A 14,649-nucleotide genomic window follows, 5' to 3' on the forward strand; every position below is an offset into this window, starting at 1 on the left:
GGTATGTAGCCTCAGTATCAGGCCTTTAATGCCCATTGACAAAATTTTTCTATGTCAAATAGTTTTTGAGTTGTGGGGGTTTTTGTTAAAAAAGCGAAAAGTGGTCTAAGTTACCCCGCCGGTCTAAGTTACCCCATTTTATGGTACAAAAAAAAACACTAAAAATTCAAGGTTTAGAATTGAGTTTTTTCTCAAACATCCACACTTGCCAACCCTTGAAATTGATTTGAATGGCTAAAATTGCTAACTAAAAAGTAGAAAATAAATAAATATAAAAAATATTTTTAAAAACCACAGTTTTCTGGTTTTTACAAAACTCAAAATAGTGAAATAAAACAAATAAAAAAAACTTTAAAAAACCACGTTTTCTTAACGGACAAAAAAGAAAAACATTTACTCTTACCGTCTTACGTAACATTACACAACGTTTTACCTACATAACTTAAATGTTATGTAAGAGTAAATGTTTTTCTTTTTTGTCCTTTAAGAAAACGTGGTTTTTAAAAGTTTTCTTTATTTCTTTTATTTACTTTCTATGTAGCATAAAGGAAGTTATGAAATCGTACATTTACTGGCTCTAGAAATTTGATGAAAAAAAAGAAGTGATATTTTGAAAACATACTTCTGTTAAAGTCTATGGTATATATAATATAAAAAATATTTGCCATATTAAAAAATTTTGCTTGAAAAAAAGTTGCACACAGGATTGGCTTGAAAGCATGATTGATGGAATTTGCGTAGCTTAATCCCCTAAAAACTGGCAAGATAAGGGACACCCCCCCAGGGTAATAACCAACACACCTAACAACACATTTACAGTAGAACATACATTTACAGTACAACAAAGGCTCCAGTTAATTAAATAAATTGATTAACAACAAAGAATTTTGATTACATTTACCTCATTCAGCAGAAAAATTCACTTAATGGAAAATTAGGGCATCATTGGTCATTACAAAATTGTGCATAGAATGTCATAGACAGAATTGTGCACCGGGCAACATAGAATGAAAGGATTTGACCTAAACTATGATTTATATCCCCAAAAAATATGGTTATGATGGTTGTCACTAAAATGTTCCTTTCTATTTCAGGTATGTTTTATTTACCTTTTTATGTTATAGTGAATTCTCTTGACCCAATTAGAATGGTGCAAAATTACACTTTACAAGCCATCTTGTGAGCTTCCTGATACACAGGTTGGGAAAATTCCTACTTCTTTCTGAAATATAAAGGCTCTAACATCATATAATTTCAGTAGGTATGAAATCTCACAGCTCTATTGTGATGTATTTGTGTTTGATTGAAAAAAATCACGGCACTTCGAAACATGTCATTTCATAAAATTTTCAACTTCCGCAATCAGCATTACTTTACTGGTGCCAAAAAAATATCCTGCAGAATGTAATCATTGTAATGATAATAACTTAACTAGTCAACCTAAACCTTTTGTTGAAGATTGTGCATAGTTGCGGTCACATCAGAGCGGTCAGACTGCATTAACATGTGTTCAGCTTACAGTAGACAAATGTTGTTTTTGCCGTTTGACTGTTCTAGGGTAAAAGAAGATATTTGGGGTAACACGTGCATGGTCTTTAAAAAATAAATTCACGGCATGTAAATGGCTTTTCATGGCTGAGATACGGAATTTACGGCTTACAAAAATGGAAACACGGCTCAAGGAAATGGAATCATGGCTGGCAAATCCATAATACCATGGCTCAAAAAATTCATTTGTGTCTCGCAAAGTAGATATATTCCATGCCTGCAGATACAGAAGAAATGCTATATGGCTGCTGCCGGTTGGCATTGGAAATTTTTAATGGAACCTGACAACCTGTTCCTAACTGGACCTAACCTGCAAGGTTTTTGTTGATTGGCTAGGTTTTTCTGACCGCTGGATGGACTCTAAACGTAGAAAAAACCTATTGGCTAGGTTTTTCCTGCCGCCGGTGCCGGACGGACTCCAAACATAGAAAAACCTAGCCAATCAACAAAAACCTTGCAGGTTAGGTCCAGTTAGGAACAGGTTCCATTAAAAATTTACAATGCCGACGGCCAAAAACGGATTTCAGATTCTTAATCTACACCCCAAAAAACATATAATTAAATAAAAAGAAACTTTTTTTTGGATGCACTTAATATAAACTCAAAAGTAATACCAAAAATTACCAACATTAGTTTAGCTGCTACAACTGTACAACATTTCTACGAAATGTTGGTGGACTGTCCTTTATTACCCCGCCCGTCCCGGACCCTTATTATCCCATTATACTTTGCTGGTCCACTTATAGGACTCAAAATTGAACTCGAAGGAGAGTCTAAAAAACTCTCTGCTTTGCCACTAGGTATGTTTGACGGGACACTCTGCAGTCTGCAGTCTTGAGTCTGCATGCTTCAAACCCTCAAAAGTTCAAAACTAAGATTCATTTAAAGCGTTCCAGTTCTGCAAGAAGGCAACTGGATTACCCCGTTGCTGTTCCCAGGAGTTTTTAAAGGAAGCTTTTATTTTGAGTGTGACACCTTACCTTACAAGTTACAAAAAAGCATATGGAATTTTTCAGAGATGCCATAAGATAGCCCTCATAAGTCATAAACCCAAAGGCCATTAGAAATTAGAATGAGCCCAAACTTGTTGTTTATGAAATGTTCCATGGTAGGAAGTTGCTAACAAAAATCTCTCAAAGCCTCAAAACCGTACCTTTTTTTTAGTTTTTACCCTGTTTGATGGTATCTAGAACTTAGAAGACTAGAATCTAGATTAAGCAACGGGAAGGGGTANCTGAAAATACCAGATTTGTGAAATCAGGTATAGAAATATACCATCTGGCAACGCTGTATAATACGGTAGTAATATTCATTCCGTATTCGCATAATCGCATTAACAAAGAGCCGGAACCAGGTCAACTGAACCGAAGCCAGAGGGAATGTCGCGAATTGTATTAAAATAAATGTAGATGATCTTTTCCAAATTAATTATTTTAGACGGAGTTGAAGCATCTAGCGATAACCTTTTAACTTGATTCTTTAATAAATAGAGCTCATTCCGATAGAAAATTTTGTCACTGTTTGTGTTGCAGGTCACACAGATTCGCTTATCAATCAATAGAAAAATATCGAAGTTGCCACCTTATATGATTATTTAACGCATTTTTATATCAGACAGTAAATTATACGAATTATGAACAATAGATTTGTAACCCGACTAAGTCAAAAAATTCGCAGGCGGGCGCTTTTTAACGCATTTTCTCATTTATGGAAAAAAGATGCTATTGTGCTCGTCATGTCCGTCCGTCCGTGACTGACAGACGGACGTGAGAAAATGCGCTCTTGGTCACTCACTGCAGTGGCCAGTGAGTACTGATCTAATTTTTGTTTTTAGATATAGCTATGAATGTGCTTCTGGCGTGTACGTTGATTGCTTCGAGTGTTCAGGCTGCGCCATGACAGACCTGCAGCATTTGCTCACAAGTTCATTTTATTAGTTATAATTTTACAATGTTTGAAGAAGCAGTTAGGCGTAACAATTGCTATAACTTTACTCGTCAATGCTCAACAAAGCTCAAGTCGTCACAATAATTCACCAATAATTTAAAGCGCCGCCCAAATCAAAACAAGATTAGTATTATATTTAATATCGTTTAATTTGTGGAAAACAATTTGACATCTGCTTTAATTTTACTCAAGAAGTAATCGAATTTTGTTCCAAGATGGCCTACTAATTTTATTTAGTTAAAACACTTGACTAAATGGCAAGTCATGAGTCTTACTGGAAGTGAAAGGCCATGGATCATCTGACCTGGACTGTAGGTTTATATGGATAACGTCATAATAATAATAATTGCGGTTTCAGCGTTTATTAGGCCGTAGGCCTGTCGCCGATTCTTAACATCGCAGAACATTCACAGTAATTTGCAGTCTCGAACTCGCAACTCACTGCTACAATTCTGCTGTGTTTAACCGCCCGGCCTCCTCGCCGATTCAGACCAGAAACTGACGCGCAGAGCTGGGATCGAACCCGCGCCTCTCTGCTCTAATCTTGGTACTCTGAACTTTAACCACTGGGCCACCCTACCCTGGGTTGTGTTGGCAAAGGAAACAAAACATATCCAATTACAACATATTCATTGTTTAGATACAACAAATTCACTTCATAGTAGAGCACAGCGGTCAAGAACTCCCATAGGTACATTCTTTAGCAAGTGAGTAAGACATTTATGTACAGAACGCCACGCGCGTCTTGCAGCGTAGCTTAACCATTTTTTTCTCCCACTTGGACACGGATGAAGTCCAACACTTCAATGCCGGCTTCATCTAAAATCTGCAGAAAAGATATAATTTCGATGAATAGTTAAAATTTGCATAATTTTGTTATACGATTTAGATTGAACAAGGTTAATATCTACCTAAATGAGACACGCTTGTTAGCTGTAGTTTGATACGGGCGAACAGTGAAAGCAATTTCAAAATGTTCATATATATTCGAGTCAAGACATGATAAAATATTTTCCTGATAACACTTCGTATAAAGATACATAAAATAGTCAATTAAATTGTATTAACAGGCCTTGTTAACAAGTAACGGTCGACAGACAAAATAATTCAAATGATTTCATATAATGGCCATTAAATTCAGGTTCTATTCCGAGAGCAAGATTGTTAGTTATTACTTGCAAACTTTAAAGCCAAACCACGATGAAAAGACAAACGGAGCAATTGAATATTCAAAGAACGGTAACAATTCTTCGAGCTGTTTAGCAGGCACGTGCACTAGGATCATAACTTTCCTCGACGAATTGGATGCTTCAAAATTTTAATTGTCAAAATGTAGGAGCAAGAAAGAGAGTACCAAGATAGTTACTTATTACAGATAGCTGCAAATAGATAGCTGGCCCTTGGCCCTACTCAGTCGCCTTGTACCACTAGGTTCCACCATGCATCACTAATGCTACACATTTAATTTTAATGCATAGCAGTTGTTATATTCGAACATGCTCAACACGCAAGAATTATTGGAAGAATGAACAAGTTTCAACTCGGCATAAGTTGAAGGCGTGTTGCAACAGTGGCTGATCACTGTCTATTGTCTTGCTCAGATATAACAAGAAAATAGTTAATGATTTTCATTGAATTGATCCCGTAACATAGGTTGGAAAACAGTGGACTTAGCAGACCAAAGCTGCATTTTATCGTGGCTTGATAACAAATATGTTTGATCAGCAATATTCACAATCAATTGCAATCCAGACAGAAATAGGAGCTTTGAGTGCTCAATCAGACACAGAGACATTAAATTTCGATTTTTCAATGATAATTTTTTACAATTTAGAAAAATTGCAAATTTTTCACTGATTTGTCGGGATTAACAGCCCCCGGTGGCAATGTTGAATCATAAGAATGGGATGTGAATGATGTGTAACTATGCCTCCTCAAGGTTATGCGAGATAAGCTGTTGTTAGTTGGTCGTTTTGAAACATATAGCGATTAGATGTGTATTTATTTGAGACTATTTTGCAAGCTCACATTTGCACAACCTCATAACATCAGAAGATCTCACTTGTTTCACTGTGAACTCCTCGTCATCCAGCCATTCCTGTTGCAACAGGAACTTGTCTTTTGGGCGCTTCTCAACTATGGTAACAGGAGCGTCTGTGTTCTCCTCTTCCTCCCCTGTAGCCGCAGGAGGGGCTGCAGGCACATCTTCTTGGGGGTTAGGGGACGTTTCAAGCTCCTCGGCGTACTTTTGAAGGTCTTCCTCGGTACCAATACATTCTGGGTTCATACCTGCAACAAGAATTAAAATCTAGTAACAACCATCTCTCGCTACCAAATATTTAAGTTCGTTATAGAATGAAAGCAAACAGGACAACAATGCAGACCTAAACATAAGGAAGGCTTTTCACGATCACTTGTGTATACTTGCCGGAGGCATGTGGAACGTGAGGGAAGGAACTGTGCCTGCCAGTGCTATTTAGTCCTCACACGTGCACTCACGGTCCGAATTGCATTGATGACGGGTATGCAGCGAACCCTCGCATTCCTTTCAAATTGTGACCAGAGCCTTCACCAAGTAAGCTTACTATCTAAAAGCGGCAACGAGTACACAAATTTATGTTTGCATCTATTTACAACCTGCAACAACCATGGCAGCCTGCCACCGCCACCCAATAGTCAGGGAGTACAGCAAACAAGTCATGCAACCAGTCACAGAATTCGTGCTTAATTTGTGTAGCATTTTCAGCTTTTAAATTCATTCCGTAGATGGCTGAATGCACGGGATTTCATTGTGTGCAAAAGTACTACGTGTTTTAGAAATTATCTGCAAACTTATTTAGTGGTAGAATTAGAGTGTAGATTATATATTTACAGAGGAGATAGACATCTAATCAAATCTAACCAGGAATGGGGTAAGATCATCAAATCGCACCACGAGCCCTGGAAATCCTACATTTTTAATTCCATTATATAATTCCAGTTTGAATTCAAGCCTACGACCACCGAAAGTAAACCGTATATAGCGCAACCACGCAGCGAACGCACCAATGACCTGCAGACAGAGTTGCTTAAGAACCCCCAGGTCGGCAGGTTTTGTCCGGCGCACTGTGACGATCGCCGCGAACTTGCCGAGCAGCACCGCAGGCGGGTCGACGCCGCCCCCTGCCACGGTGCTGCCGGCGGGTGGTGGGTGCGTGTAGGCGTACAGCTCCACGCCGCCACCTCCAGTCCACATCTGACATGAAATGCACACTAAATAACTCGCGGAGTAATGTTTCCGCTCGCAATTCATAAATACAGGGCCGTAATGAATGATATTCAAGCCTGGGAGCGAGGTGGTAAGGAAGTCAATAATGATGGATTATACTAGCATCTATGGAACGATGAATATAGCCAATACTTCTAATTTGGCACTCGATGCTCTATAATCAGCTATTAAATTAGTAACTTTCTGTCTATTATAATGTATGCTTATTACCGTCAAACAGGGTAATAAGGGACGGGGGGGGGGTAAATCAGGACAGTCGTCCCACATTTCGTAGAAATGTTGTAGCAGCTAAACTAATCAAAATATTGCAAAACTAAAAATAGTGGTGTAAAGTTCAACATTTTTACTATTCTATATAGCATGCAGCATAAAACAAGGTAAGAAATCATACATTTAATACCTCTAAAAATCCCTAAAAAAAGTGAAAAGTGAGATTTAGGAAAAGTATCTCTGCTAAGGTCTGTTGCAACAAAAAATTATTCACCGTATTAAAAAATTTTACTTACATAAAAGTTGCACACAGGTGTTGGCTTAAAAGCGTCGTTGACGGAATTAGTGTATCTCATTCCAGAAAAAAAGGGGCAACCATTTCCACAAAACGGGGTAATAAGGGACACTTCCCAGGTTAATAAGGGACACCCCTAAAAACGCATTTACAGTAGAACCTAGATTAGCAAAGGCTTCAGTTAATGAAAAAATTAATCAACACATTAATAATAATGCAGTAATGTATGGATATGTTAATATCATATCAATATGGGAAAAACATTAATAAATCAAAATTATCATTTATTATACATCTACATTATCTACAAAGGATGATGAGGACTACAGAGTACCTACTGTTAGTAATGGATGAGTACACTCTGCATGCTTCAAACGTTTTAAAATTAAGTTTTATTTCAAGTGTCCTGGATTACCCTGTTCCCATTGGTAATTCATTATGCTTTTATTTTGCATCTGGCACCTTACTAATAGCATATGGATTTTTTTGGAGATGCCATACGGTAGCCCTCGTAAAGGCCTTTAAAATGAGCCAAACTTCTTTATGAAATGTTTCTTGGTAAGAAGTTATTAACAAAAAACTGTCCCTTATTACCCTTTTTGATAGTACGTTCTTTGAAAATGTAACATCTAAAAATTAAAACAATGTGCCATGGAGAGTCAGAAGCCCAACTTAGCCTGAAAAATGTGAGCATTAGTTTACATACAAATCATACAATGCTAGTTATTGTCAGGTATGACAATTTTCATACAATTAAGCATCTGACATACACTCCATTCATTCAATACTCTCTCAACCCTTCCAAAGCTGTTTCCAAAGGCTTCAAGATTGAAATCAGATCAAGGACATGACCAGCCATAAGGAAATGAAACTATCAAACAAAATTATCATACCTTCTTGCAGAGGCTATAAAATGTGAGAAGTTTTCTGGAATATCAACAACCTGGATAGTAGCCAGGAGAACCACTTGCCTTCAGCGCTCGAGACAGTGACATGTTTTCACCCAGGAGGCCGATAGAGAGTGCCACCTTGTCGCCTAAAGTTTTGCCATCACTTGCCATGATGTGCGAGACCTGCTCCGCGTTCCATAACTCCTGCCAAACATACATTCATATTATTGATAATTAGTCCATCTTAGACAATGAGGTGTCCATAAAATGATACCAAAATAAAAATAACATACGGAGATTTCATATATATTAACACTTGCATAGGCAAATTGCTACCTATATATGGTCACTTAAAATCTCCTCCTAAAAAGAACTACAACAGCTTCTGGCTTGTGTTTGCTGTTCCGTTGTCATGCCTCTGCCTATCACAAAACATCTGACCATCATTCAGCACTGACTAATTTCTGACCATCATTTCATACTGACTAATTTTTGATCATCATCCCCTACCATGCCCAAGAATTAAAATATCAGCATTTAAATGAAAATTTTGACCCAGAATCCAATATGGATGTTCTTTCTACATTTTTTAAAATGCAGAAGTATCAAAAATCTACTTGATAACTAAAGTAATTTAATGAAATAGTAGTAAATGTAAAGTTGGTTTGTTACACTTTACATTTTCAGCTTCAAATATATATTAAATTAATTTTTTTCTAAAGCACACAATTCTAGAGCTCTTATAGTTTGACACTTGACATGTTGATACCGTACAGTAAAATCTATATGATTGAAAAAACATTGCGTAAATCAGTACCAAGAAAAGGAAAGGAATCCGTCACATCAATGAGTAGTATTGCAAATCACTCGCAATGGCTGATGATGATGATGATCACCACAACGTCACTCGACTGAGTGCCGCCCTGGCCCACCCCCCACTGGAGCGCCGAGCCGGTCTTGCCACACTCTGACCAGTTGGGACACTTCCACTGGCTTATTCCATAGATCTTCAGGTTGCAGGCTGGTTGGAATTTCAGCACACCCAAACAGATGTTGTATGTTGTGGGTGTGGTTTTGAAACAGAGGGCATGATGGTGTTGGTAATTAGCCTCATCGATCTTATTGAGGTATTCCCTAAGCATTGGGCATTTCACCGCCCTTAACTGCGCCTATGTAGGCCTCATGCCTCGGTCCAAAGTCCTCTCTAATTCGTTTACTTTAGGTGCAGGTGCATTTAGATTTTAGAATCTTGTTGGGTGTTCTCGATTCTAGGTATCTCTCGACTGCGGTGGTATGCAATGTCTTCATGTTTCTATTCACCTCCACACTGATATCACTGTTGTTGTTGTTGCAGTCATACACTTTTATGCTATACTCGCTGTTGTATACCTATGGTCTTTTTCATGAGTCTGATTGGTTCTTGGTTTATCAGACTTCTCAGTGGGTGTTCTTCCAGTTTGCTCTTCTCCCTCAGTTGCGAGGCCGTCATCTGCACATGGTTCTTCAGAGGCAGGACAGATGTTTCATCGTGAAGATTTTGTGCGTAGGTGTCGCGTGTGTGTCCTGTGGCAATTCTCAGGGCAGAGTTCTGAACAGTTTGCATTTTCTGCCAGCCACTTTCCGATGTTATGGGACCCCATATACTACTTCCATACTCCAGAACTGGACGTATCAGCGCCTTGTAGGTTTGCACAATAGTCTCCGTGTCCTTTCCCCAGTCAGCTCCAGATAGGGCTTTTAATATGTTGATGTTTTTCTTTGCTTTGCTCGCAGTGCTTCTTACATGTTCAGAGTAGGTCATCTTTGGATCAAAAGTCACTCCCAAGATTCTCAGATGTTTTTCCATTCCCAACGTTGTTCCTCTTACATTGAGCTCCAGGTTGACACTGTACTGCTTGGGATCCGGTGTTAATAGTGTGACTAGAGTTTTCTCTGTGTTGAGCAACAGGTGGTTGTTCTCTATCCATTCTGTAAGGCTGTTAAGGTATGTAGTGATGTTGGATTTGGCCGTCTGTAGACCTTTATGACTTGCCAATACCCTGATGTCATCAGCATAGGTCACCACTTCAATTCCCACTCCTTCTTGCGGTGTTGGTAGGTCCGACATGTATATGTTAAACAGTACTGGGGACAGCACTCCCCCTTGAGGTACTCCTCCATGATAATAAGTTCTTTGTCTTGATTTGCTTTCGCAGTAGTCCACATAACCTTTCCATCCTCTTAGATAGTTTGCTAGGAACTCAACAATCTGTTTAGGTATAGGTGTTAGCAGTAGCTTTTGTCGTGTGAATTGATCGTGTCAAAAGCGCTACTCATGTCTAAGGCTACCATTATCGTTCATTTGGGAGGCGCCTTTTCATTAAAACCGGCACAGATGACATCGTTTATTTTGTGCAGGGCTGATGTTGTTGAATGCAATCTTTTGTATCCATGTTGGTGTTGGATGTTGGGGATGTCTCTTTCAATTTTGTTCAATAGAACTCTTTCCAGGATCTTCACAATTGGTGACAGAAGCGAGATTGGTCTGTATGACTTGCCAATGTTACGATCTTTTCCCGGCTTTGATATGGCCATTATTCTTGCTAACTTCCATTGTTCTGGTATGTTGTTCCTGTTGACCACTTCATTGAATAGCCTTGTTAGGTGTTTTATGGCCACTGGTCCAAGGTGTTTTACGTGTACTGGTGTTATTCCATCTGGACCCTCTGATATCTTGCTTTTTGATCTTGCTATTGCCTTCTTAACCTCATCTTTGGTTATTACAACCTCCTCTCTCACTATCTTCTCTAGCTTCCTGTTAGTTGTTCTTTTGAGTCTGCTGCTCACCTTCTTTGTGGATCCCGTGTATAGCTTGGCAAAACCTTCTGCAATTTCTTTCTTGGTCTTTTTCAGCTTCGTTTGATCATGATATTAGTTACTCTTTCCTTGGTCTTACCCTGAATTCCCTTCATCACTTTCCAGTATTTATCCATGTTTTTCCTTTCATCCCAGTCTTCTGCAACAAATGTTTTCCATTTTTCCCTCTTATGCTTCTTTATGTTTTCATTGATGTTGTTGTTCAACTCTTTTACTCTCTCTGGGTCTTCTCCAATCTCTCTGGTGTTGTCTCTTTCTCTTATTTGTTCCTTTATGCACTCTGGTAGGGGATTTATTTTTAATTTTACATTTCCTTGTTTTATGAATTTCTTGCTTGCTTTCCTTATTGCCAGTTCTACTCTCTTTGTTGCCTCTCCCATGTTATATGGTCTTCCATCGTCTACTGTTAGCATACTGTCAACATATTCTTTGTAGCAATCCCACTTTGCTTTCTTGAAATTAATATAGGTCTTCTGTTTTCTTATACTCTTTCTTTTCCTTTCTGTTTTCTTTTACTCTTTTCGCAATGGCTTACTTAATTCTTCAGAAATTTTAACCAAATGTATTATATACATGCTTACATGCATTAGCATGAAACATCTGACAGGAGAAAGAAATGGGATAATATTCATGTTCAGCCGAATTTATGAAAAAACTAGGGAATACATTTAACGTTTTAAATTTGTCAAGGTAATATCAAGAAATTTTTGCGCCAGAAATATTTTGATCAAGTTACTCACCAACTTGTTATTCAGACAAAACAGTGGATATGAAGAGTCATGAAGAATTCCAACTATCAAGCAAATTGTTGCAAAGAGAAATTATTTTACTGATAAGCCTAGCAAACTACACATGCCTTGTGAATCATAGAAGCACCACTTCCTGATGGCTGTGAGCTGGACTGAGCAGCAAGGCAAGACTGTGTCAATTCTTGGGCCAACTCCTTGAAAACACTGTTGCGAGCCACAAAGTCTGAACAAGTAAAGAACATCACAAAGCGACTGTCAACATTACAGCTATAGCACTATAACATTCAATTAAAACATTTTGATATAACAGTGCATTGTTTGTGAAGCAAATAATAATTGACTACTTTTACTATCACAAAAGTCGAGTTGAAAGGGTTAGAACTTTCATTTCATTTCTGTACATTTTTTCACAAACAGCTCATTCTTAAACTAACCTCAACATCAGTAAAAAGTTGAACTAAATTCCAAAATAATCTGCAGTGTTTTATCAAACAATTAATTGTGAAATAATGAAAGTTAACAATGAAATCATACAAGTTGACTTGAGTACAGAAGTATAAGCTAAAAGTAAACTTGGCTGAGTTCACAGACAGACCAGTTTCACAGTTGAGTTCCATGAGGGCAGCATGGCTGCTGTCAGAACTAACGGAAACGCCCAAGAGCCCCTGGCTTGTGCTGCGACCAGCTAATTTAGTTGCCTTAGCCCAACCTTGTGCTTGAGCTTGAGCTGCTAACCATTTATCTGCCTGCAAACACCAATAGATAATGGTTACTGTAAATTATTCAAACAAGCAAAATAAATTGAAGCCTCTCAAAATTGACAGGTTTTAAACAATAGGCACCAATAAGGGTAAAAAGTTAATAAGTCAATATCAACAAAGTTAAAATTTGATATAACAGTTAGTTAACTGTTAATATTATAAATTGCTTTTTGATTGCTATAGATAAAGTTGTAGCATAATATCTCAAAGGTTATGAATCTACCTATCTTCTAATTTGGATAGCTAATTGTTGATATTTCATATTTTGTATATTGTTTCATCAGAATACTGTCCCTGTTATCATAATAATCCTTAAACTTAGGTAATTCTAAGTAAGCAACAACAACTGCTAAGTTTAAAAAATAATAATGAAAATATAAGAATTCCAATAGAAAATCATAAGTTATAGTCTCTACATTTTTATTATTAAAAGTTCATAAAAAATTGATTCAATTACAATTTTAAATTTCTACTATTTTGTAACATATGATCACACCAATTTTTGAAAACCCCTCCAGAACAATGCTGTAATGGTGGGTTGTTATAACTTCATTTCAGAACAGCACTTACCTCATCAAAATTGTTCTCATGAAGCTGAAGTGCTTTTTTGCAATGGCTGATGGAGTAGCCTGTGGTTTTTCTTAACTTGCTAAGGAGGTTCTTGTCTACAGCTAGAGCAGCAGTTCTAAGCTTAGCTGTGCTGTGAAAAAACTTGCATGATAGTGATGCAATCATTATGAGCATATTAGGATTAATGAGATATTGTGAATCTGCTTTATAACCTTGTAATTTACTTTACTTCATTTAGTTTCCAGAAAACTTGTACACTGATTAGAATAAAAGAGTGAAAAAAATTAAGTTTGGACAAGTAACGTAATTCATTTCATACTATATACAATACAATTATGCATAGCAGGGAGTGACTAGGAGGACAAGACTTTAAGATCTCTACAAAACTAGAAGCATGAGCAGTATAGAATTGTGTAAGACAATCAAGCATGTGTTAATAGAACTTGCAGCTGCTGCCTGCTGGTATGCCATTTACCATGCAAAAGATTATTATTGCACTAGTGACTAGAAGTCTAGAAAAATATACCTATAATATACAATAAATTTTGAAATAAGCCTATAGTAATAGTATAAGGCTGCAAGCCTGCAATGGCTGGAAGGCATTACGCATCATGACTTCTGCTTTTTGCTGAAAACAATATGTATTTCTTAATTAAATTTATATGCTTCATGCCTTTATTTATGAAGGGGAAGAAGGAAGAAAGTCTAGTCTCTACTCTCTAGTGAACACTGAAATTCATGAGTAACAGTTCAAAGATCTTTATAAATGCTCATCAAACATTGCTGTTGCTGGTGTTGTACAATGCTTTCTTGGTAAGTGATGCTGGATCATTTTGTCCAATTTTTTTTTCAGACTTCATAGGGACCGTAAAAGGGGGTTACTTAGACTCCTGGGGTAACTTAGACCACTTTTAGTTTTTTTTAACAAAAACCCCCAAAACTCAAAAACTATTTGTGACATAGAAAAATTATGTCAATGGGCATCAAAGGCCTAATACTGAGGCTACATAACACAGTAGAAATTTTAAAAAATTATGCATATCTAATAGGTTAAAAAATGAAAAATGTGACCCACGAAAACGTACTATTATTTAAAGCCTGTCGTAGAACCCCCTCCAATTCTTTTATTTTTTGGTAAAATAACTCCAGGTTTTGGTGCATTGTAGTAGAACTCTTCTAGTTACATATGCAAATTTGAGGAAAGTGTCATAGTTTGCAAATGGGGGGTGATGCCCCTGAATGGGAGAACTTAGACCACCTAATGTCAGCCCAGATGGGGTAAAATAGACCGGCTTGTGAGTTAATTTAAAATTACCATATATAACATATTTTATGTTTGATACTGTAAAATGGGGTAACTTAGACCACTTTTTTTAATAAATGATGCCATTTTTTCACTAGCTAAATTAAACTTGAATTGAGACATGCAAAATACAGGTCTATACTCAAGCTTTACTCACCATAAATTGCTGGCTCCTGCCTCTCATAGTCACAAACATAAAATATGTTATATATGGTAATTTTATATTAACTTCCAAGCCGGTCTATGTTACCC

The 14,649-nt window shown here is 37.3% G+C and overlaps 1 protein-coding gene across 1 annotated transcript; it reads right to left on the reverse strand.

The window, feature by feature from the left end:
* Positions 1 to 4,108: 4,108 nt before the first annotated feature.
* LOC108680776 (elongation factor Ts, mitochondrial) lies at positions 4,109 to 13,346 on the reverse strand. Its single transcript, XM_018169675.2, has 7 exons — positions 13,095 to 13,346; positions 12,359 to 12,509; positions 11,871 to 11,986; positions 8,240 to 8,362; positions 6,541 to 6,730; positions 5,558 to 5,784; positions 4,109 to 4,321 (listed from the first exon to the last, which is right to left on the reverse strand). The coding sequence occupies exons 1-7, from the start codon at positions 13,266 to 13,268 to the stop codon at positions 4,253 to 4,255; spliced, it is 1,050 nt and encodes a 349-aa protein (XP_018025164.1). The 5' UTR covers positions 13,269 to 13,346; the 3' UTR covers positions 4,109 to 4,252.
* Between the last annotated feature and the right edge of the window lie 1,303 nt (positions 13,347 to 14,649).

Source organism: Hyalella azteca, unplaced genomic scaffold, assembly GCF_000764305.2.
Source record: "Hyalella azteca isolate HAZT.00-mixed unplaced genomic scaffold, Hazt_2.0.2 contig4065, whole genome shotgun sequence".
NCBI lineage: Eukaryota > Metazoa > Arthropoda > Malacostraca > Amphipoda > Hyalellidae > Hyalella > Hyalella azteca.